Raw genomic sequence first — 24,868 nt, 5'->3', positions numbered from 1 at the left:
ACTCAACACCTGTTTTCTCTCTCCAGTTGCCCTCCTCCATCCCCTCTCCCTTCTTCTAGAAAAATATTTAAAGTACCGGACTGATTCTCGAAACATGTACAGTATTCATTTTGGAGTCATTGTTCCCATTTTGAGTGTGGTCCCCCACCATTGTTGACACCCGGGACGACCTGCCCTACTAAGGGGGAGTGCCGCGGAGAGAGAGATTCGATGAGAGAAGAGAGTGTGAGTGTGAGCAAGAGAGAGGCCCACATACATAAATAAACGTTCCCTTCACCACCATTATTGATCTTTGTTTTCCCCTTAGGGCTCCCAATCTTTACTTACAATCCAAAAATGGAGAAGCCCTACTTCCCATTTCCCAACACCACCAATGAGGAACCCTACACAGCCTCCTCTCAGCCCCAACCTCATCCCCATTCCTCATCCTCCTCCTCATATGACCAACACCATCACCCTTACTCCTCGTTGTCCTCGTCGACCTCGACTTTCCCATATCATCACCCGGCACCATTTCCTTCTCCCTACCTTCCTATGGTGCCACCCTTTGCGGTTCACCCGCCAACCTCCCAACCACCCACTGAGCCCTTCTGGGTGGGACCCAAGGTCCAGCATCCCGTGTCCTATTCGGGTCAGCCGGTCCACAGATTCTCGGGCATCGCTCTCTCACAGCCCAACTATACCAACTTCAACACCAGCACTATGTCACCAGTGGATCAGGAGAGGATGGCTGCTGCCGATGCCTGGACTACCAAGGTCGCGAGGACTAAGCGGAAGATAGCAAGGCAGAGGAGCCTCAACTTGAACCGGAGCTCTGAGGATCTGGCTGCCATGTTCCCTCATTTTTACTACGATGGGGTCGATGATGCTACTACTGTTTTATCCATGCATGAAACAATGGCGAGCTCTGCCTATAAGAAGCCGATCGATCCGTACAACTTCATCTCCCCGGATAACAAGGTCGGCACATGAAGTAAAAATTTTTGCATTTATGTTTGTTCCTTTATTGAATGATATATGCTCAACTGTTATTATTCGTTGCATTTTGTTTTTTGTTTTTGTCTTTTCTTTTTGTGGTTAATAGAGGCTGCGATTGATACTGAAGAAGGAGTTGAAGAACAGTGATGTTGGGTCACTTGGGAGGATCGTGATCCCGAAGGTGAGAAGCCTATCAGACAAAATCGACGTATCGATTTCATTTTGGCCCATATTAAAATCACGTCTTGAACGGGTTTCAAACATTTGTTTTGACTTATTAATTAAATTCGATCTATATATATATCTCTGAGTGTCGTATATATTAAATGATCGAATTTTTTATTCTTTTTAAAATTATTTTTATTTTTTATAATTTCCAGTTGATTAACTGGCTTCTATTTTGCTGACCACACTGAACTGAAAAAAGTAGAGGTCTCGGTCTAAAGTCTCCAGACAGCCCGTTGACCAATCACTTCCCAATCGCCATTTATCAAAGGAAAGGAAACATTTATGGGTGCAGGGGGGAAAAAGAGAGGCATAATAATTGCAACCCAGCAGTGACAGCAAAGAATTAGCAAGGCATAGTTAACCATCATTATCTTTATAGCAAAATTAATTAATCCTTTTTTGGTTTTTTTTAGTTTTGTTTTTCTTCACACAATATATATTATTAATTAATAACTCTTCTATGTTTTTATTAAAAATTAATATTTTGGAAACACGAGCTATTCTCAGTCTATTGATTAATTTTTGAGTGCAGAGGGATGCTGAGGAAAATCTTCCAAGCCTCAATGCTAAGGAAGGAATTCAAGTGGTGATTAAAGATATCAACTCTCATCAAGAGTGGAGCCTCAGATACAAGTGAGAAATTAAATATAGGATTTTATAAAGATTTTCTTTTTTAGGTTGACACTTGACAGAAAGGGGAAAACATTCTTTCTTTTGTTCTCTCTCTCTCTCTCTCTCTCTGTGTGTGTTCTGTTGCTGAACTTTGACTTTGCTTTCACGCCCCTCTTGGAATTTGCCAAAAATGAACCGAACCAATATGATATCGTTATTTTGTTTGACCTAATAATGTAAAGCTCTTCTATGTCTCTCATTGGAAAAAGCAGGTTTTGGTCAAACAACAAGAGCAGGATGTATGTGCTAGAGAACACAGGTATATTTTCGACATTACTCAAAAAAAAAAGAATTATCGCATAAAAAATACAATAATTGCGTAATACATTAGGAAAATTTTATTGTATTTAAGAGGTACGGTATATTAGGATCATCCGCGATCCCATAAGGGTCTGCCCTTGCTAATAAGAGAAACCGCATTTGACGAGAGTGGAGTCTTAAGTATAGTATCCCTCGGTAATTATGTAGAAATTCAAAATATACGTATGATTCTTTTTTTTTTGTTTATAATATGATTCTTGTTTATCAATCGCCCAACTGTGGTGTTAATTTAGAAGATTAGAAATGATGTAAAAATATGTATATATTGAATCTATTATATGACAAATGCAATCGTGTCTTTTTTATTTTATAGGAGACTTTGTGAAGAAAAATGAATTGGAAATAGGAGACACTGTCATACTCTACGAGGACAAGAGCCACAACTTTGTGAGTTAACTTTTTCCCTTCTATTCTCATAAATTATAATTAATACCACATTATTTCCTTTGACTAACTTAATTTTACTTGTTTGTAATATTTTAATTTACTATTTCTTTTTTTATGCATAGTGACAATTGGGGATAATGAAGAGTAATCAGGGAAAATCTGTTAAGCTAAATGACAAAAAAATACTTCTTGACTTTTTTTTGCGATGCTGACATCATGAGATACTTCGGTAGTGAATGAATAAAGATAAGAGATATGAAGAAGGTCTTACCTAATAATAATGGGAAATAAAAGAAAAAATAAACCTTTTTTTTTACTTTTTATGCAAAAAATGTGACGTGGCACTAAAAAAGTGCTTTTACAGCTAGGACTGGAGCACGTGCCATTCACGAGTCTTCTATCCTCTCAAAAGAGCTAGCTCTTCTCAATTAAGAAAAATCCCATTCCTAATAAGAAGGGAAAAGAATCCATAGAAGAACGATCTTTTCCCGTTTAAGCCATTAAAATTGAAGAGACAATCTAGAAGAAAATGACATAGTATTGCATTAAAAAGAAGAAGGAAAAAAAATGCCATGTGTATTACCGCGCATCTAAATGTAAAGTAAGTTTAACGCGTTAGTTTAATAATTGAACTTGAATTCTCTTGTGCTCTATAGCGAAAGTGCATGCATCGAGGGTTTCTCACGTTCTTGTAAAGTGAATTTAATGGATCAGTTTGATAAAAAGAATTTTTATTCCCTTGCAATCTATAGCCAAAGGGCACACGTCGAGGGTTTCTCGGGTTATTGATAATTGACAGCTTATGTTCAAGCGTTTAACAGATAGAATCATAACGCATCGTATATCTATTGATATTATTTAATCTCTAGATGGAAAAGAGTTGCGAATAATTATATTTCCATCCCAGTTCTTAAGTTTATAAATGAATTTCGAATTGAGGTGAAATTTCCTCCTTTCTGTCCTCTGTCTTCATGTATTGATAGTTTGGCGGTTTATGTTCACAGCATTTAACGAATAAAATCATAACACGCGTAGTATATCTATTGATATTATTTAATCTCTGGATGGAAAAAAAAAGGTTAAATTGTCGCGTTACGAATAAATATTTCAACTATTCCAATCTCGGTTCTCAAATTTACACATGTATTATATCAATTGAGGAGATATTTCCTTTTTCTCTGTCCCGGTTTTCTTGTAACGGGGTTAGGTTATTTTAATATTATACTGGGTCTAATCCATCTTAAAGTGGTCTAAGCATGCCATTTAGCACCTATAACTCACCCCAGTACGTCCAAGGACTTGCTTCCCACCGCCTCATCATAGGATTCAAACTTGAGATATTGACTGAACGATCATATAAATTTCGTATACTATCTTAATTTTCTGCTGTACAAATTTTGCAATGTTATCAAAAGGCCCACAAGATATAGAATTATTAGAAATATGCACGACCAAAGTTTTTGTTTTTTCATTGTTTTTTGTTTTTTTTTTTGGTGAGTGGTTTGTCATTATATTAAGTTTTAAATATACGTTTCCGTTGTAAATAAAGCAAGTGTTTTATATTAAGGCAGACAAAACTCAAGTTGTTTAGATCATATCGTCCATACTATTTGCCTGGTTTAACAAATTGGATAAGTTGCTTATCTTACGAAAACGATGTATACATACAAGTACAGTTCTTAGTTGCACTACATGCAATGACCTATTTCTTTCAAGAGTTACACGTGAATCGTGATATAAAGAATGCAACGTTCGTAAATCGAACATACTTTGCTCATAAATATTATACTCTATACCGCATTTTCATACTCTTTTGAGGCTAATTATTATCCTTATTTTACATGAACTTTGTCCTTTCACATCTCTCCTGTCATGCAGTACTTCTCCATCAAGAAGGCCGAAAAGCCATTACAGGAGCTCCTGCAGAAACCTCACCAAAACCCTAACCGCCATTACAGCAGCTTCCAAATTGCGCCCACCACTTCCCCATCACATGAAGAGGAAGATGCAGCCCTAGCCCTTCTCATAGAGCAGCTCGGGCACAGGGAGCAGCAAGAAGTCACTCTCCACCTCATGGATTTTCCTCCTCCATCATCTCAATACATGGCCCCTGCCAATGAGCCTCAGGCCGCGTTCAACTGCTTCACCAAGCAGGACAATAACAACCAAAGATCAGATAACAATACAGGGATCCACTCCAATGATTTCTACAGCAGCTTTGACTCTCTCAATGGAATTAACCCATGCACATTCCCCTTTCTTGATCAATGGTCGGGCGCCCGTGGCGAAAATCAACAATGATCAGATGGGACATTCTGCAGCTTCTTTGAGCTGCTGTGTTATATAATCAAGACTAGTACTTTTTTCTGCTAAAAGGGTCTATAGGAAAATAACTCATATCATCAAAACTCCAATATATGTGCAAAGAAAGAACAGCATTTCAATTTTTAACGTGGTGAAGCATCTTAAACATGTTAATGCCTTTTGTCCGATGACGAGAAGAGTTCATAAATAACAGATCTTATACCCGAGGAGTTGCAGCTGCCTACTGCCCAGATAGAGAGGAAAAAAAAACTTCATGATTTTGAATAACATATCTCAACCGTACAAAAGATTTTGAATGATTGCTACAGAAACTAATCTCCTGGAATCCTTGTTCTGCTCGTCCTGCTTCTGTGTTATGATCACATGTTCTTCTCTCCTAAAGAAAAACTTCAGTTTTTCTCGGTTACAATCTTGCCCGAATTTTACAATGCATTCGCCCATGGACACATGGTAATGATATTATTTGCTCTTTTGAGTCTCTTTATGATCATGTGGCACCAAATCCAATTCTCGCATTTGGTGCTCAATCGACACAAAACCAGTTTCCCCAAGATACCTGCACAAAATAGTTTAGTTACAGCAGGAAGAATAAAATTAATATCAGAATACAATCATTCGACTCTAGTGATATGACATCAGTAAATGGAGCTGAACTAAAGATGCAGAACCAGCTAATAGTGACAGCATCAGTTTGCAGAAAGAGGCCATCCAAAGGCAGAAATTCATCAACAATCGCGACAGACTTTGCCAAAAGATACAATATTCCAAGTATGGCGAACGCATTTAACAAGATCTATAATAGAAAATATGGCCGAAGTTGACAATCAGATTGTAGTAATTAGCACTTTTGCACTTCCATAATCACCACTATATATTGGGAACAAGGACACCCTGAGGGGACACTTCAGTAATGCATAAAATTTTTGAACGAAGGTTCTTACTCAGCCCATCCAACCCGCAGCCGTACAATAGAATTAGTATATACGCAGGAAACCGAAAAAGATCCGTTGAAATTTGCTCGAGGATATCTTTGGAGGTTCAGGAATGCGCATATAAATCAGCTCAAGCATACAAGCTGAGTTATGAAACCTTAATTCTGATTTGTTTCTCCTCGGAAAGGATGAAAAAATTGTCCCAGTACCATGGACATAGCAGTTTAGCAGCAAGTCAATTTCTGTTCAGACATTGCAAAGCAATAACTACATAGCTAGTTTCCATTTTGACTCAGATAGTGCAACAATGGTAGACATTTCTCAAACCATCCACGATCCAGCATCTATTTCAGCTGAAAAGTTCCCGGTAAATCAAAAGCTTTACCAAAAAGAACCCCATAACAAAATTTAAGATATCTACTAATCGAAAAGCTTAAACTGCATCCTATACATATGCTGATAAATCCGTTAGACTATACGCCATTTTCCATTAATGAAGGATACAGCTTGCCATGAATTTTAAGTTGCACACTGGATCTATCTATCATGTTATTCTGATAAGATTAGTATTGATCATGAAGAAAAGTGAGATTCCAGGATTTCGAAAACAAGGCATAGACTTGATGCAGCGCAAACATAAGCTGAGAATCGACAATCTCAAACAACACGAAAGAACTTTAAAATGGCCGAATTCGGTACATTCAACTCAGTAAAGAGGCTGCTCTCACCAGCTAAGGAGCAGAAAGAGGGTTACAGCAATGAGGACGAGGAAGGAGACGTGGAGAGTCAACCAAGAGTCGCTAGAGGAGAACGCCAAGCCCAGCATGACCGCCAGGCTCAGACCCAGCATCAGAAACGCCGCCTTCAGCGTGCTCCATGTCGGACCCTGAAATTAGATCCGAAGAAAGTTCGTTAATTTGGCGGAAAATTACTGGGACGAGACGACGGTAGAGTGGGCGAGTTGTACGGACGTTCACCCCCGGAGCTAAAGCTCCGAGGAGGACTGCCCTGGCGGACGATACGTCTTCTGCCGCCGCCGATGGGCTTTCCGCCATTGGAGAGAGCAGAGCAGAGAAGAGCAGAGGAGGGAGGGAGTTCCCGTGTGAGCTGATTGAAAACGAGTTTTATTAGTTTTTCCCCTGAACTTCCTTCGATGGTTCACTTCACACCCTAAAATGTTTTACATGTCACCAATTTTACCCCAAAGGTTTTATACTCGCCCACTTTGGCCCCCAATCTTTTCTTCGTTTCCAAATGTCAACCCCAGCGATTTTTGGTTTTGAATTCCTGAACAAACTTCCCTGAACCCAATTACAATGAACTCACTCGAATCCGCTGGTTCCAAGAAACGTCCGGTTGGGGCGAATGGTTCCCCAGCTAGACTTAGATATGCAAACTCCCCTCGGAATCCGGCTATATTTTTATATAACAGCCCCGTAACACTGATGCTGAAAAGGCGCGAAGTTCATGACTGTTTCGGCTTGATATTCGATTTATTCAGGTGGCATTAGGCAAATGTCCATCATTGCTTGAGAAAATACCAACCTGTGAATGATTTATGGTGATTTCTCATAGACGTACCGGGCTTTTGATTCGGCCGCTCGGACTTGTACGGGATGTAATCTTCTTGCTCACTAGTCAGTAACTGTTTTAAGAACAGGAACACGGTCAGGATCCACACAGAAATTGTGCTCCCGAACGACTTATTGCAGAACATTTCCCAAGCCGTCTCTATACAGTTTAACACTTCTTTTACCTCTGTTCCCTGTCTCTCTTTTCATTTTGCCCTACTAGAAGCTCTATAGAACATTTACATACAAATACATACGCATAGAGATTCGTCAAGCTCGAATTAGGCCTATGCTCAAAAGATGTACTGAATTAATTCCCGAGGAACGTGGGACCTTGCTGAATTAATTCCCGAGGAATGTGGGACCTCGCATGCTCGGATCTTGCTGGAGCCTCCACTCCTTTTCATTAAGGTACTGAAGAAGCGATAACTGATCGTCTCTTACAGGATCGGATACCACACCACCGCAGCCGTAAGGAATAGGTCCCTGGTAAAGCTCAGGATGTGATTGTGGCTTCGGGCTCAAGTAAACCAATTGGTTAGAACCCAAGGGAACTTGATTCCCCCACTCGGGACCCGCCAGGGCATGGAAATTCCCGAGAGGATTTGTTGGAGCCCACATATAACCGTTTCCGGGGTGGAGATTGTTGATCTCTCGGAACTTCCTGAGCCACTCTGAGGAACTCAACCCGCGAGTTACTGGGTATGCTAAATTCAAGAAACCTGCAGGGGAATGAGGGGCCAAATTCACAAAATCACCAGGGTTTCCGTATGATGCACCAGAGATCCTGTCTTGTGCCCCATTGTGGGAGGTCGGCTGTGTCCCAGTAAACCAAGTGGCATCTTCAGGTAAAAGCGGGGCCGAGGGAATTGGAGCCGAATAAGGAGGAGGAGCAAGAGAATGGGTGATCACTGCTTCATGCACAGACTTCGGAATGGGATTCTCCTGTGTGGAAGTTGTGATCGAGAGATTGGCCAATGACGTCGAAGCAAGCTCTTCAATAGGGGACAACTGATTCTCCACACTAGTTCCCGAGCTTCCTCCATTTAGAACCCAGGCGCTGAGCGAAGGTGGGCCTGCAGAGATGGCTGACTCAGGTTGTTTGAATGGCTTGAATACCCGAGCCGTTTGGGTTCTCCTCAAACATTCATCGGAATGCACAATTGCTTCATCAGTATCCTCTCCATCAACAGAGTGCTCTTTCGAGTTCATACAATCGTACAGTGGAGCAGAATTGTGACGTGCCAGAGGCTTGAAGAGAATCACTTCCTCTTCGTCCAGAGAAACTGGTTTTCCTTCCCCTTTTGATGAAACAGAGAATTTTCCGATCGATTTATCGTAGAAGACCCACATTTTAGATCTCTCCGCAATTCTCCTTGCAGCAAAAAGAATTCGCTGTGCACGAAATGAATTCCCACATTGATAACTGTTATTTTGAGCTGAGGAAGTCGAGAAATCCAATAAAATGTGACTTTTTGCCAAAGGAGCAAAACCTCTAAGTTCATAGTCTTCCCAAAGAGCAGCATGATCTTGAGGCCCCAGTTCAGCTTTGCCTGCTTTCAATGAGTTCAAGAGAAGAACAATGTTCCCGAAGAAATAAGATACTGCTCTTTCCTCTTCATTACTACCGTTCAGCTCCAGATCATCAAGCACAATCACGAGCCACTCCATGAATACAAGAACAGAAGGTAGAAGAGGGCATAAATCAACCAGATGAGCCTTCAAGCACCGCTCAGTGAGACGACCCATGAAGATGAATGTACTGGAAATCACGTATTGCCTTAACAATTCCTGATGGTTGGTCCCATTCTTTTCTTCCAGATTTCGGAGAAATGGGTTCTCGGAAAGATTTTGGATGATGAAGATGAAGGTACAGACAACCTGGACTGCTCGAGTAGGGCCGACATCTCTTGAATCTGCGAACTGATAGGACTTCAATGCATCTTCCAATTTTGTGTCATCTAGTTCCATCAGAATCTCAAGCTCTTTGATAGCAGAACCAAAAGTTTTAAGGAACTCATCCGAGCTGTCCCCCAGGAAAAAAATATGAGCAGATCAGTAATAAATTGAAAAGACAGAAATCTCACAATTGTAATATTTGCTCCGAATTAAGCCTTTCCATGCATGATAGAGCAATGACTGTAGAAGGCATCAAATCAACATATCAGCCGCATTACCTTGATTTTATGTAGAAGAAACTTGCCACTCTAACAATAAGGGGCCATAACTTATTTTTCCCAGAGCTAGTCCGCTCCTCCGCTGATATCTCGTGCTTAGATATATCATGCTCAGATTTGCTTCTTTCTGATGGTCTTAGGAAATCAAAAGAAACCTCACAAGAAGCGGAGCATAAAGGAGATGACATGCTCTGCAGAATGTTTTATGGAGCAAATGAGAGTCAAAGAATAAGAATGATCCTTGAAGATGCAGAAAGAGCAAGAAATTAAAAGTTACCTTCTCTAACAGGAGTACGAGGTTGTTCCAGGCATCAGGAAAAGGTTCTTTAATCGCCAAACTTCTTACACAGTGGTACAATGCAAGGAATTCATCGCCAACGTAAGTAGCTAGTAGCGCCAACTACAAATAAAACCACACATCACAAATTACTAGAAATCCAAACTTATGACCCAATTCTCCATTTCATCCTGAAAGATGTAAACAGAACAAAAAAAAAAAAAAAGGTAATAAGACTCGCTTATTCTTCTTGAGATGGGTTTCTGAATGAAAGCATGAGAACTCATCTCCATTTTCTCGAGAAATTTAAAGAAAAAAGGACTCAACTGTAAGGGAAAGGAGAAGTGGAACTGTTCACCACAAGCAGACAGAGCGAGCTAAGAATTTATTGAAGTAGTGTGAGATACCTGATTGTGGGGGTTCCCACTGTCAGGCCAAGTCTTTGATGCTTCCAAGTAATGTCCTGCTGCAATGGACCAGTTGCGGGCTTCAACCTCGGGTTTCTCAAAGAGCTCTCTATATCGCGCAAGATCACCGAGACAGATTAGAAACCGATGGCACAGGAATTGCGAATTCTGTTTTTGCTCAATGCAATCTCTGGGAATTGATTGGCTTCGTAATTTGAGTAAGAGACTTCTATAAAGTTCAGTTGCATCCAAGAGGAACCGCTTCAGCCCTTCTACATGACCAGAACTTCTAGCGGAACCTTTCTTTATCAGCCTGCGGAACTCATCTATATGCTTATAGTGGAGTTTCCACAGGGAATACTCAACTTCTTGGAGATTCACAATATCGGAAGTTTTCAGGATGATCATTTCATAACTACAACAGACTCGGCGGTACAAATTTTGAACTTCAGGCTGCAATAAACCTTTGGAGTTGATCAATGCCCATAATTGCTTTTCGATGTTAGATACCTAAAAGGGATGAAAGTTCAACAGAAGCGTAAGCATGAAAAGATTGAGAATGAGAGCTTTCTCCAGTGATATGCACATTTGCATAATCTCAAAGAACATTACCTCGACGAGAAAACTCTGCTTCTCTTTCTCCCCGGGAGTGCTCAAATTACTTTCCATGTTTAAGGTTTTTGAAATGGCCCTTCAAGAGATCTTTTGTCCCCTTGCCTGAAATTTACAACATATATCTCAAGTTGGCATCATCAGCGGGATAAGATGAATCATAAAAATAGACATATGATAGAGGCAGCACAAAAAGCTAACAAAACACTCAGATCTTGCCGAGCAGCATTAGCTTTTCAACAAAAAACATATAGAAAATGGGAAGCAAAGTCCTAATCCAGCTTCCACTGTCATGTCCAAGTAGAAACAGAGCCCATTGATCCGTTGATTATTTGGAAGCAAAGTCAAGCTCAATTTCATCGAAATTTCCCAAAAACACCCTGAATTAGCATAAACCCACCTCACCAAATTCCTCATGAGACCTTTTAAGCCACTATTGAACAGGGACAACCACCCAATTATGGAATTTAGGGCAACTTAGACATTTTCTTTTCAAAGATTACTATCACAGTTGAGCCAAGCCACAAACAAAAGAACTGAAAGGCAGCAGTAACCAGAGACATGGAAGTAACAAGACAACAACTGCACAAGAACTGAACTTACAGTTGGTTTCTCAAGGTCAGGATCTAACTGTAATAAAGGTTAAAACTTTGACATCAGAAGTGACAAAGAAAGGGTACCCAGAAGACAAAAAACAGAGACAAAACACAGAATTGGAACAAGACAGTGATCAAAACTAATGCCTTACAGCAAATTTGTGTTGCAGAAGCTGAGACCCAACCAACCAGGCAAGGGCTCACACATGGAAGCAGAGAACAAAACACAGGGAGAAGGGGGCAGAGAGAGAGAGAGAGAATTTTGAAGGGTTTGGCCACCTGAAACTGCTCCGTTGTGAAACAGACAAAGTTAAAAGGGGCTGATGATGAGAGAGAGAACAGAGGGGAGAGAGAGAGAGAAAATCTGAAAGACCATCTTACCCGAATACAAGATTCTTTTGTCTTTCTTTACTCAATTTTATAAAAGTAAGAAATTCTTATCTTAAAACTCTTTTCTCCTCGTTCGTAAATAATTATTTCATTAGGCTTTTTATTTCGGTTAATGATCATTTTCCTATCCTTAATTTGAAATTCGACGGTAAAAAAGATAGAAAATTTCTTTTTATTTTGTCAATAATAGCTGATAGATTAAATTTTTGTCCACAATATATAGAAGAGTGTGTCTAATATAACAATGAGTTACATTGACGCATTTTATATATTTAGTTTAAGTGTCTAGTATTTCAATTAAAGTATTTAATACTTTTAGTACTTGTGATTAGTTAGAGTGACTTTTGTTTCTATTTTCAGTTCAAGTATTTAGTACTTCTATTTAAATGTTTAGTATTTTGTGCAGTTCATAACAAATAATAAAAGTATTAAATACTTAAACCGAAATGCTAATGTGTCATCTTAATCCTATATATATATCATGTTAGAATTTCCATGTATAGAGATGCACTCTCTGTAAGCTAATGAGTCAATTCAATTTTGCATATGTTTACCATTTAAAAGAGGAAACCATTGTGACATCTTTACATTTTGGATTATGGTTTGCAACAATTTTCCTATTCTAGAATAATGGCTATGTCGTATTAAATAAGATAATAAAATTCAGAATTTTTTGCACCAAAATGGTCAGATTATATCATAATATGGTGACCATCATCATATCATATTGCATGTTCCCTGATTAAGAATGGAGAGGATCAATTCAAATCCAAGCTAGAAACGGTATCTCGTTTTTGCCTCTACAATTTGGAAGCATTATATGGGGTTTCTATTTCAAAATTGGTGAATTAAATACCATAATTCAGCTATATATACATTATATATGCATGTTCGTTGCAAAAAGTTTGGCTCCACATAATGTAAACTTTCAAAAATTAGACTTCAATTCGATCTAAGCCTTTCATATGTATAATCTTATGTGTTGTTCTTTCTGAACATCGGAAGGATGATCCCTATCCTATTATTGCCACATAGGGCTTTGATGAAAACGGTAATGGAGTTGGGCACCAACGCAACGTTGCACTTGGCAATGCATGATGCATCCACAGTCACACGGATGGTGGGTAGTTGGAGGGTCTCCATGCTTTAATTGAGGAAGTATCATTAGAAATCTAGAAAGTCTTTTTTTCTAAAAAAATATTACATGTTGATTAGATAAAGACAACCATTATATAATTATACATGCCCTACTCTCATTATTATGTTTAAACTTCTATAATAATAAGAACATTGCCCAAACAAAAGAAAACTAAAAAAAAAATCATGGTGCATTAATCATGCGTCATTACAATCTTCATTATCATCTTCGAAAAAGAAGAGCTTTGTGGATTCCAATAGTTTTGAGAATATAGCAAAAGTCATCCGTTTACTGGTCGATGTTTTCTTCACCTTATTTCAATGCAAATAATACTATTATATATGATAGGGGATACATTTAAAAGAAACGAACTTAAACCATTTTCTGTTTATAGGTGAAGCGAGAGCAGTTGGAAATTTAGGCATTAAATAAGAGAGAAAATTTCTTATGACCTGAAATTAATTCCGCAAATTTTCTCTTCTGTAAATGTTAATATTTCTTCTTAATAATAATTATTATTATAGATATTTGGAATATATTGATGGATGTTATCTGTGCTTAATTACTTTGAATAGAAGAACATGATCCCATTTATTTTGTCAAAATACAATCCAGAACTACTCCAAGTTAATGTATCTGTTAATGAAAACATATGAAATATGTTATCACATTATTTGATTTTTAGTGTTTCTTATAGGGTAAATCACCTCTAGGATTTTTTTTATAAGCCATTTATATTATCTATTTACTCATAGATACATCATGAGTAAATGGCACGGCGAACACAATACATCAATTAGGCAGATAATTTTGTTTTAAAAGAAAATGAAAATCAATTGATTGGTTTTCATTCACTTATGTTAGAACAAATGAGTGCCTGTCATGATTTATGGACTCAATTATTAGATTAAGTAAAGACATTGGGGAGATCCCAACTGCGTGGGGTTCTTTATGTGGACTAAAGCTTACAAAATTTGACATTTGGTTTTAAAACTATTGAGTTTGTTAGGTCATAGGAACTCTTGAAAGTGATGGGCCAAGAGATTTTTATTGGTATTACTTGGAAACTAGATAATAAATAATAACACTTTTTGACCCCAATGCATATGGATCTCTAGTTACGATTATTTATCTCTTGGCGAAAGATCCTATCTGTCTGGTTACATATTAAAGAAAGATTGTATAGCTGCATAAAACTTGTAAGAAACCGATACCTCATATTTTTATAATAAATTAAATTAAGTACGTGTAGTATATTAGGTCTTATCCATATGAACATTTCTTATTTTGCTAATTGAAGCCATCTCAAATTTAATTAAATCTTAAGGTGTGCGTGTCTCAACTTAATCAAATAAGTACTTAAAAGTTAGTTATAAGAAAAAATGAATGGGAGAATGAGGGAAAGATGAGAGATGATGTGTCCATACTATTTAATCATTAAGTCAAAAAATAATTAATGAATGACGTCAAAAAATTTGACTTATGAAATAAGTCATTTTTCACTTATTAGTGGCTTTAATTCTTCAAAACACATCTCCTCATCCTTATTAATCCTCTCATATTCATAAACACTTATTTTCTTAACTAATTTTTTTAAGCACTTAATTTATCAAACATCACCTTAATCTCAATGACTAGCTAGCAAGCTTAATTATCAGAACTGGATCGTTCCAAGGCAGTAGTAATGTTTAGCAGCATTTTTTCTTACCATTACCCAAAAGAAATTTCGAACAATTCCTCCTAAAGGAAGAAACAAGAACCGCCATGAACGTTCCTCCTAAGGGTTAGATTAGATTTTTTGTCAGTTTCTTATATAGAGGTATATGAATGAATACATATGTATGTCTACATGTATGTATTTGTGTATGTTTGTATAAATTTGGACCATATGTATTTTCAAGCTTTAGTTTTTGTTGATAAGGTGCAACATAAAACGACCCTTTTGGCACGGCAAAGAGAGTAGTTCACTCTTGGAAATATAAATAAATTATCCCTCAAATGAAATAAAAAAAATAAAAAGGACGTCGAGGAAGATCTTATTGCATATTTACGTTGTTATCTCTTGTTAGTTTTATATTTTACGGTAGAAGGTATATATGAGAATTAAAATTAACTTCACTAAAACATGATATTCTCCCCCAACCTGAAATTAAGATATCTATTTGAAATACGATTCTCTCATCAATAAAATTTCTTATATTCCTTTATTTCCTCTTCTGTAACACGTTTTTTTTTTATAGCTCAAGGATCTTTCTTGTATTAAAAGATAAAGTGACCTTAGTGTCGTATAAGTCGTAAATAATAGTTAATTTTTTATGTTGCGTCGTCCACATAACTTGTAATAGTATCTTGTTATTATCAATTATTTCAGATAAAAGAAAATGGTGGAATAGGACATGGAGAGAATAATTAATACGGATAATGAAGTAGCTTTCGTTGAGGCGTGTACGTGTACCTTGACGATGGGGATCGGGGTAGCCATTGGGTCCCATTGGTAGAACTTCTCATGCCAATTAAGTCTATATGTGATGCGGACGGATTTTTATATCAATCTCAGGTTTCTTCAAAAACTTTTATTGGAAGAAATTCGTGTAGCAAGGCGTATGTGTTTGAACTATATTATAATAACAAATTTACAATGAAATGTTGATTAATTCAAGCAGTTCGACATTTATTTTTCTTAAATGTGATTTCAGGTTTGAGTCTTATGAAATGAGAAAATCTATGTTGAGAGAGTTTTATCTCTTTGTGGGTCCTAACTCAAACTAAATTAATAGGATGTTTTGAATTTTCGAATATTAAAATACATATAAAAATAAATAAATAAATTTACAACAAAGAAGAGATATCAATGACGTGCCCTGGCCAACTTGTCTATGGTGACTCTCATTTACTCTATGGAGTCATACGTAATTAGGGTGTTGTCTCTCACTTTCTTTTCTTACATGAGTAAACTAGCAATTTCGTCCATGAGATAGTCGATTTGCATCAATCGGGTCCTTTGCTTGAAATCTGCATCAATGTAATCCCTTCTAACATCAATTTGATCCCTTATAACATCAATTTGGTCCTTTCGTAACATCAAATTAGTCCTTTGAAACACCAATTTAGTCCCCTATTGATGTAAATAGGAGACCCAATTGATGTTTTAATAGACCAAATTGATATTACGAAAGGACCAAATTGATGTCGTAAGGGGATCAAATTGATGCTTGGGGATTAAATTGATATTTCAATGGATCAAATTGATATTCCAGGGGACCAAATTGATACTGACAAGGACTATTTTGATGCAAATTTTATGCAAATGACGTGATTGATGCAAATTGATTATCTCGGGACGAAATTGCTAGTTTACTCTTCTACATTTCGACGGAGGTCCGTATTCCGATGGTTCTTATAGATGACCACACTGTCGATGCTACTATTAGTCATCAGTCCTGACAGAGGTGCATTATGGATAATAATGGCACCAAATTCTCCATCACTCATCAACTTGTTTGACTTGAATAAGTAAGACTTCAATTTAATTCTATTTTTCACGAATCCTACGATACAATCATTTTTTTGTTTTACATTTTTATCTAATTTAATAATAATTTTTTTTACATACTTTTTTTCTAATCATTCTTATAATTAATTTTTTTTAATAATAAATTTTACTTTCATATCTATATACATAACAAATTTTTAGTAATAAATTTTATATTTACTTATTTATATATATATATATATATGAAGAATACATCAATATATTTGTCAATACTAACAATCATTATACAAAATCAAGTTGAGTTTCATCATGATTCAACTCGAAAACCAAACGCAAACTAAATGATATCAACGCCTTCTCTGAGTTAAGATTTTATGAATGTGATTGGAAACATTTTTGCGGTCGAAACACTTAGTATTCTCGGATTACGACTGTGAATCCTACATCTTATTCCTATGAAAATAAAATGCATATCATATTATCACCCACATTCACTGTAATCTAATATATTAATATATTATAATCTTATTTTTCGATCTTTAACTCATGTAAAATGATTCCACAGATAATAACAATCTGCGAACGAAACTGCCCTTGAAGTGCATTCTCTTCATGTGATGGGTATTGACAAAAGCTATACTTGGATAGTTATGCGAGGATCATATATATATATATATATATATACACGTATGATGTTAGGGTATGGAGTCACAGTCTACGTTACCAAGTAAACATCTGTAAACCTATCGGATAAGTCAGTTAGGCCACATAGGCCATGCAAGTAATAAAGAGTATTTTCTACATAAATTTTGGGGTGATTTGAAATTAGGATACCCTCAAGTAGGGTTAGAGCTAGGATTTTCATTGGGGCAAAAATATAACTTGACATAGATAATACATAAATACTTCTTTTAGCAAGGACCTGAAAAAAATTTTGGAGGTGGAATCACATATTGTTTCTCAGCATCTATTGACAAAAGGATATTGTGCGCCTAGGTTGATACTTCTCGTGAGGGCCATGTATATGCTTGTTCCTATCGTGTATCAAGCATGTGAAAAGTCAGTCATTTATATTGAAAAGAAAATTCTTGTGAGTGGTAAGTGGCTCGAACCCTCGTAAGGAGGACAACACAAGTTCAAATCTCGAAATTGCGAGAAAAATTTCTCCCACAATTTTATCCATCAAAAAAAAAAAAGAATTCTACCACGGATTAGATGGCAAGGCGATTTTCTTTTCCTTATAATGGAGATCTACAGATATAATATAATGAAATAGAAATCATGATAGCTAATAAAAAGACACGGATAGTCTCACAACAAGAATCAAATCTGCAATCTTTTGATTGACAAGTTAGAGTGTGTGTCACTGTACTACATCTTTTTTGTCAGCGAGGTGATTGTTTAGTTTACCTTTGGTGATGGACATTAGTCCCATACTTGTGGACGACGTCAGGACTTTTACTTTCTGGGAGATTTTTTTGGGGATGCCTCACCCGGCCTTGCTTTACCTCAATTTTCTTCACTGTCGTTATTTCCGTTAGGCCTCTATTATTCTACATTGGAAAATCAATAGAGGTGCCAACAACTTTTTTGCGCTAGTCATAGAATTGTCGTCCTATATATTATTTTTGGAAATTATTTAGACTCTGCATTGAATTTATTGGAAGTAAATCCCGGCCGCCGTTTCAGCTCCAGGCATCATTCTACAGACAAAGATCCTTGAATTTTCTTATATAGGAATGGTCAAATATTTGAACACGTGGGAGTCATTCTTTCTTGCTTCGGCGCCGTTTCAGCGCCGCAACTCATACTATGTTCAGCATAGTTGGATGGCTCATCGTCGATCGCGACCTTCAAGAGTTGACAAAAGCTTGACTATAATTTTTTCTTTTTGTGAGGCCATGTTTTCTCAATGTTCTTAGTTAGCGGGCAAGCTGATCTTCAATCAGACGTTAGTGCACAAACAAAATGAACGAACTCACTTCTTTCTGAGATCACAACTACACGTCGGCATTCAATTACTAAGGTTGCATCCATGGATCGTGCGGATATCGGGTTAGTTTCAACAAAAATGGAAAATTTCTATCGTGTTCTTACACAAGTACAAGTCCATCGTTGTTACCTCAACCTCTGAGTTTGCGTACCCCATGCGCGAGGATAACTCTTATCATACGCTCATTTTTCTTTTTCATATTAATTCGTTGAAATATATGAATTTTTAAAGTAAATTTTGTTATATTGATTTTCTATCACTACAACACAAATGACATAGAACAGAACAAAAAAAAAATAGAGACAAAATAGTGTTTTATATCTCTAATTCTATCTTTTAGAAGCAAAAAAGATAGATGACCATATACATTGTTATTTGTCCTAAATATATATTTTTAGCAACAAATAGAAAATGAGACTCTACATTAAATGTTTTTTTTCCGGTAATCTATATTACATATAATTTTTCTCTAATATCTCTAAATAAAAAATATTTTTCATTTCTGCGCTTCGGCGCCCCAGTTCACCCTAAAGAAAATTATTTCTTATTTAATTCAGGAATAAAACAATCTAGTTAAATTCATATGCGACCTCAAATTGAGTTTAAGGTTTCCAATTCTTCTAAAGCAAAAATTTACAATTTAACGTTAAAGAGACGCCAAATTTTAGAAGTATAACTTTTATTATTAGATCTACGAGTTATTCTCCATTTGATCTCACCTCCTCTTCAATTTTGTCGTCTCTTCCTCTCGTCTCATCCTCTACTTAGGCTGTGTATGTTTAGATTTAAAATTAAACACTTAAGATTATAGGCTGAAAATTTAATCACTTAATATAATAAGTGCGTAATTGATTGGGTCAAAATTGTTTGGTAAAATAAGTAGCAAAAGGTTAAAGTTGTTTGATAGTATTTTTATTTGAGACTCCAGTATTTTGCTTATTTGTATTTTGTCCCCTTCTATATATTTCAACTTTTTAATTTCTAAAAAATTAAAATTTTAAAAAAGAGACGAGGTCGTCGGTGGGTTCTGTGCTCGCCCATGACCTCGTATGTGGTGGTCAAGAGGAGGTCAAGAGTTCGAATCTTTCTCACGTGATCAATTGTGTTGGACGGACTGAGTTGTCTTGTTGAGATTACATTTCTACTATACATATATAAAAGTTTGGAGCTCATTATTATATTTCTCCACAATTCAAAATTCTTATTTTACCCTTCAATGTATGTAATGTATGTAGATAGTTTCTTAATTCTTATTTTATCGATTTAATGTACATGGACATCTTCCTAAACTCTATCCACTCATTCAATGTATGCAGACATATTTTTGTTTTCTTTTTAAATAACGATATGATCCTTCGTATTAGTATCCGTTGAAAGAAAAAATAGCCCCTGATAGAAATTCAACAACATATACCTAACTCACTAAAATATTTTCACACTTACGGCTGCCAATTGTGCCTCTTAGATAAAAATTAAATCATGGTGTCTCCCCAATTCAAAAGACATGTTGCATATGTATACTCACACCTCCATCAACATTTGTAACAATAAAAATCACTTAATTATATCTAATATAAAACAAATAAAATCGCACTATCACAAAATGTTGACGAATTTGATGTGTTCTGATTTCTACTTCTAGTCTTTCTTTCATCAAACTGTTCTTTTGGCAATTTGCTTACTTACTCTCTGCTCCACATTTACTTTTTTAGAGATACTCTTCAAACTTTCAAAAGCATGCATCTATATCCTTTCTTCTGTCTCTCTATTGTATTCCTCTAAAATATAATACATTTTCTCCTATATTAAGCCATTTATACTAATCGTCTCATCTCAAATGCATATTTTCATCAATAAATCCTCAATTCAAGTAGTAAAATAAAACTTATAATAACAATTTATAATTTATAACATGTATAAAAGTATAAATCTTTAATGTGTTTCTCGATTTTTACTTTTTAAAAGTACCCTTTCAACTTTGAAGAGTATGCATCTATATCCCTCTATATGTCTATTCAATTATAATTTTCTACATAACCACATGTATCTTTTCATGTAAATTATATCCTATGCCCTAATCATCGGTTTCTAAATGCATTTTTCATTAGTAATATATACGTATAGAAGTGTGAAGTTCTTTTTTATTTCTCTCATATTGTTTATTTTCCATTTTACCCCCATTTACCCCATTTTATTAGTCTTTTCTTACTTTTGTAATTCCTAATATGACCCTTATATCAAATTAGTTCTTGTCTTTTCATGGAAAATTGCCTCTTGCACAAAATAAATCTCATCATGCCCTCCCATTTCCTAAGAAAAGGTAATGGTGCCCACTCATGGAATTCATTTAAATGTCATCAATTGTTCAAGTAATGGTATGACTTCGTTCCATTCAAAATACAATCAAACTACTCTCACTTTTCCTGGAAGATACAACATTTACATGGAAAGTATCCTTCTTCGAAATAGTGACAATCGCATGGCGAGTAATTTAAGCAACTTTCTCGCAGGTTTGGATGACTCTTTGTTTGAGAGAGAACTATTTTCCTTGTGGAGGGATTGCTTGGGCAAGAAGATCAAAATTCGACGAGGACATACAACAACATCCAAAGATTAATTTTCCACAGGTATGTGTCGTGTCTTGCTTCTATTTTTCAAAATGTTTTGTTTTTCTTTTAAAATATTTACAAAGAGAAATAATGATGTGACACAGTAAATTGAAAATTTACTGGGTTCAAATCAAAATACAAAATTGTCTAATTCCATTCTCTTTATGTTCTATTCCTCTCCCCGTCCCTCTTTGTCTCATCTCTTTCTCTTTCTTTTGGCCAAGTCACTGTTGCCGACATGATGCGCATCGCATCCCACCCACTGCCACCTCAATATTGTTGGGATCATTATCCCGCCATCTTGCTGAAGCGATCTAATATCTCACCATTGAGGCTATTGTCGCCATGATCCGGGGCTCGTAATTGATAGCTGATGCGAAGTTATAGATGGACTAGCAAGAGACTGAACAGGGGGGAACAATCGGCGCCAAGCCAACAGCCTCGATTCTAGAAGGGGTCGTAGAGAAGAGAGTTGGGAAGGACGAGAAGAGAGGGAATGGTGATATATTTTGCAGCACAATTCCTCCCCAATAAACGCTGACATGACTGCATTTGATTTGTGCCTGCGAAAGGTCCCTTTTATAGAGCAAGAACTAATATTTAATACCGTGGAAGCACCAAAGCAACCTTAACCCCCCGGAGTGTGACGATGATTGGTTGGGGGATATGATTAAAGTGGAATGTACACATGCAATTATATCTTTGTATGTATGCCTTTTAAAGTCAACGATTAAATAGATTGATGTATTTTAAGTTTTTTAATAAGTACTTTTCTAATATCTTTAGTCGAGATTTAATTATTTTGTTTTATCACTTTTAAGGAGTTTCTGGGAAAAAATTTTGAGGAATTTTTATTCTCATCTTTTTTGGAACTTTTCTATCTTATAACTTTTTTAATTGAATTTTTCTTTGTTACTCATTATTTACAAACGAACCATTATATGTTATTCTTATTTGTTAGTTGGACACTCTTTTATCAGTTGTAAAATTCAACTTTAAGATCCAATTGGTGCTTACCCATCATTAGAGGATAAATTATTGCATTTTTCATAGACTCAATCGGTTAAAATAGATTTATTAAACGAAAGGCCTAAGCGTATGCGCAAGCTAGAACATAATAAGGTGTTTTATTAGATAGATAATAAGTTAAAAAGATAACATCTAGCGAATAGATTTATTTTCAGTGTACAATATCTAGATTTATTATTTTTGGTTTCATAATAAATTTATTATTTTCCTCTAATATTTTGTATTATTATTGTGCATATAGGTCTTGTCTTTCCGAAATAACTAAACTTTATATATTTTATTTATTATAATATGTTAGGACGCTAAAAAAAAAAATCTGTCCAAACATGTTCCAGATCCTTAGATACTCGAAGTCAATCATTTTTTCTCTTTGTCTGCTTCTTTATTGCTTCTTTCTCTTAAGACTGGCTATTTTATTTTATTTCGTTTTGCTATCATTGCATAAAATATTTTGTGATAAGTACTAAAAGTGGGTTGTTTTCTAATCTAAATTGCAAAATTACATGGTGTGTTGACTTCTTCTAAATTTTGCATGTTAAACTATTTTTGCAATCCACAAAAGGCAAGGTTCGAGACAATTCAGTCGAAGTTTCGTGTGTTCAGTGACTGCAACATGCCTTCTACCCCTAAGAGGCATGGTTTCTCATATGTATGTATGCAGTCGATCTTCATCCCAAAATTTTAGATTCTAAAAGACTTAATGTGACAATTTAATTGATTCTTTATAAGTTAGTCTTTTAGTCTTTTATTGCAGAGAAGCGAGTTGGCATCACAAAATTGTACCACTTGCCGCATTGCCATTGGTGATCACACGAAGAGTCACGTAAGGAAAAACTTGCTCCGTCCTTTGTGGCACTTCTCGGTGCATCGTCTCGGCTTTTAATATTTATATAGATTTTCATAAAAGAATTACATAAATTTTGAGAAATCATAATAATCAAGAGCAAATCGTTAAATAATCTAAATTTTCTAACAAAATATTTGAATCTTTTACGATATAATAGTCTAGATCGTATATGATGTTTTCAATTAATGGCATTGATGAAACCTTAAATGAACACATTAATTTTTTTCTTCCTTTTGCCTATAAAAGATAACAGGATTAATAATTTTTGTGTACCATGCATAATAATATTTATTTATTTATTTATTGTTTGCTAAGAAAACATACATAATCAGGAATTAATTATTGTGGCAATTTTTATGTTATATAATTAGAATTATATATCAACATGATTTCCAATCACAATCTCAAAATCTCAGCATCTACTGAATGCATCAATTTATTTACTATAACACTTAATTATTGTTTTAATTTTAATTTCTTCTGCTATGTGCTTCATCCATGCAAAAGAAACTCTAATGTGTATTAACAATTTCTTTTTGTATTTTGATTGACTATCCGGTATTTTCTTTTAGGGCTAGTTTTGAAATCGTGCTTGTTTGACAAAAGGACCAAGTCAAGTGATTGGATCCCTCTTTCAATTTTAACTTTAACGAAGTAATCTATATCATTGAATTCTTAGAGTTTATTCTAATATACTAATTGTAAAAACATGGACTTGTTATAATTTTCTTAACTATTTCCATTTGAATTTTTGGTAAATCTATTAATAATTGTAGGATAATATTACATGGTTATTCTAAGCTCATGGGCTCTCTTATAACCCAAAAAAGAAACTATGTGGACATTCGATGCATTTATTATTGCTTTTATTTATTCTCAAGTGAGCTTCACTATATACTAGTCTTTATCCGTGTGATGAACAGGTTTTCAACATATTTATTTTATTCAAAATTGTACCGAAATATATTTGACAAACAAATATATTATGATTGAAGTGAATTCCTTTTGAAATTCATAGTCCAATTACTTTAATGAAATATCAAAAGTACCGGGCATAACAGTTTCTGCAATGCTCGAAAACAGCTAGACAATTTTCTTCCCCATTGTGGGGGAAGAGAAATTGTCCCTCAGCCCAAATTAGAGAGCTAGGGGACAGTTGACGTGCTCTACTCGGAGCGCGCCACGTGCTGCCCTTTACCCTTTAATAAATATGTAAATAAATTTTTTAAAACAAAAGAAATGTAGTGTCACAAATGGCCCCCCAAAATGGGCCTCTCCATTGTGGGAGAGGGACAATTTTACCTCCAATCCATTTCCGGTGATGTGGCACAATGTGGAGCCCCCGAAATGGGAAATGAGTCACTGAAATTGGTCTCTCCATAGAATTAACATATGGAAAATACTATTATGGAAATTTAAATTTAATTCTTTTACCAAGTAAATTTTCTGATGGCTATGTAGTATTGTCAATTAAAAATCAAATGTATTTATATAACTAAACCTGTTATCATATAAATTATTTTATTTTAACTTTTGAATGAATTATATGATGAATGGATATATATATCATAATAAACTTTTCGGAATGAACTTTTTCTAATAGATATTCACATTGCAATAGTATTTGTATATATGTTATTTCTAGAAGAATACCGTCCATATTTAAATAGCCTTTAAAATGTGAATTTGCTATTGAATTTTTTTAAAAATTTTTCATAATGAACTATAAAGGTCAAATTAAATAAATTTTAATACATTCAAATTCCTTCATCATTATTACTAGTGTAACAGCATGTGAGTTGCACGTGCAATGTTTCCATTTGTTCAATCATGGGCCTTTCATTTCAATTAATGCGAATCCTCCATGCTATATATACCTAGTCATG

At 35.6% G+C, this 24,868-nt stretch overlaps 3 protein-coding genes across 3 annotated transcripts; 1 reads left to right on the top strand and 2 right to left on the bottom strand.

The window, feature by feature from the left end:
- On the top strand, window positions 1-4,931 carry LOC116203601 (B3 domain-containing transcription factor LEC2). Its single transcript, XM_031535403.1, has 6 exons — window positions 1-960; window positions 1,085-1,159; window positions 1,739-1,839; window positions 2,091-2,137; window positions 2,513-2,586; window positions 4,465-4,931. The coding sequence occupies exons 1-6, from the start codon at window positions 337-339 to the stop codon at window positions 4,885-4,887; spliced, it is 1,344 nt and encodes a 447-aa protein (XP_031391263.1). The 5' UTR covers window positions 1-336; the 3' UTR covers window positions 4,888-4,931.
- Window positions 4,932-5,143: 212 nt separating this feature from the next.
- Window positions 5,144-7,304, bottom strand: LOC116203603. Its single transcript, XM_031535404.1, has 3 exons — window positions 6,815-7,304; window positions 6,572-6,729; window positions 5,144-5,467 (listed from the first exon to the last, which is right to left on the bottom strand). Exons 1-3 carry the CDS (start codon window positions 6,896-6,898, stop codon window positions 5,371-5,373), a joined length of 339 nt encoding a protein of 112 aa, XP_031391264.1. The 5' UTR covers window positions 6,899-7,304; the 3' UTR covers window positions 5,144-5,370.
- A 185-nt stretch (window positions 7,305-7,489) lies between these two features.
- On the bottom strand, window positions 7,490-11,838 carry LOC116203600 (protein SMG7L). Its single transcript, XM_031535401.1, has 6 exons — window positions 11,636-11,838; window positions 10,888-10,992; window positions 10,276-10,785; window positions 9,869-9,991; window positions 9,592-9,782; window positions 7,490-9,440 (listed from the first exon to the last, which is right to left on the bottom strand). The coding sequence occupies exons 2-6, from the start codon at window positions 10,942-10,944 to the stop codon at window positions 7,757-7,759; spliced, it is 2,565 nt and encodes an 854-aa protein (XP_031391261.1). The 5' UTR covers window positions 10,945-10,992; window positions 11,636-11,838; the 3' UTR covers window positions 7,490-7,756.
- Window positions 11,839-24,868: the final 13,030 nt, after the last annotated feature.

The sequence above is a fragment of the Punica granatum genome, chromosome 4, assembly GCF_007655135.1.
Source record: "Punica granatum isolate Tunisia-2019 chromosome 4, ASM765513v2, whole genome shotgun sequence".
Classification (NCBI taxonomy): Eukaryota; Viridiplantae; Streptophyta; class Magnoliopsida; order Myrtales; family Lythraceae; genus Punica; species Punica granatum.
The sequence above is the reverse complement of the archived record's forward strand: the minus strand, read 5'-3'. Positions and strand labels throughout refer to the sequence as shown.

Excerpts from the sequence above, each read along its gene's own strand:
- LOC116203601 (XM_031535403.1), top strand. The coding sequence starts at position 337 with ATGGAGAAGCCCTACTTCCCATTTCCCAACACCACCAATGAGGAACCC. Across the intron at positions 1,840-2,090 it reads GAGTGGAGCCTCAGATACAA|GTTTTGGTCAAACAACAAGA; the intron begins GTGAGAAATTAA and ends TGGAAAAAGCAG. Across the intron at positions 2,138-2,512 it reads GTATGTGCTAGAGAACACAG|GAGACTTTGTGAAGAAAAAT; the intron begins GTATATTTTCGA and ends TTTATTTTATAG.
- LOC116203603 (XM_031535404.1), bottom strand. The coding sequence starts at position 6,898 with ATGGCGGAAAGCCCATCGGCGGCGGCAGAAGACGTATCGTCCGCCAGG. Across the intron at positions 6,730-6,814 it reads CTTTAGCTCCGGGGGTGAAC|GGTCCGACATGGAGCACGCT; the intron begins GTCCGTACAACT and ends ATCTAATTTCAG. Across the intron at positions 5,468-6,571 it reads CTCTTTCTGCTCCTTAGCTG|GTATCTTGGGGAAACTGGTT; the intron begins GTGAGAGCAGCC and ends TATTTTGTGCAG.
- LOC116203600 (XM_031535401.1), bottom strand. The coding sequence starts at position 10,944 with ATGGAAAGTAATTTGAGCACTCCCGGGGAGAAAGAGAAGCAGAGTTTT. Across the intron at positions 9,992-10,275 it reads GTGGGAACCCCCACAATCAG|TTGGCGCTACTAGCTACTTA; the intron begins GTATCTCACACT and ends TTTTATTTGTAG. Across the intron at positions 9,783-9,868 it reads TCGTACTCCTGTTAGAGAAG|AGCATGTCATCTCCTTTATG; the intron begins GTAACTTTTAAT and ends AACATTCTGCAG.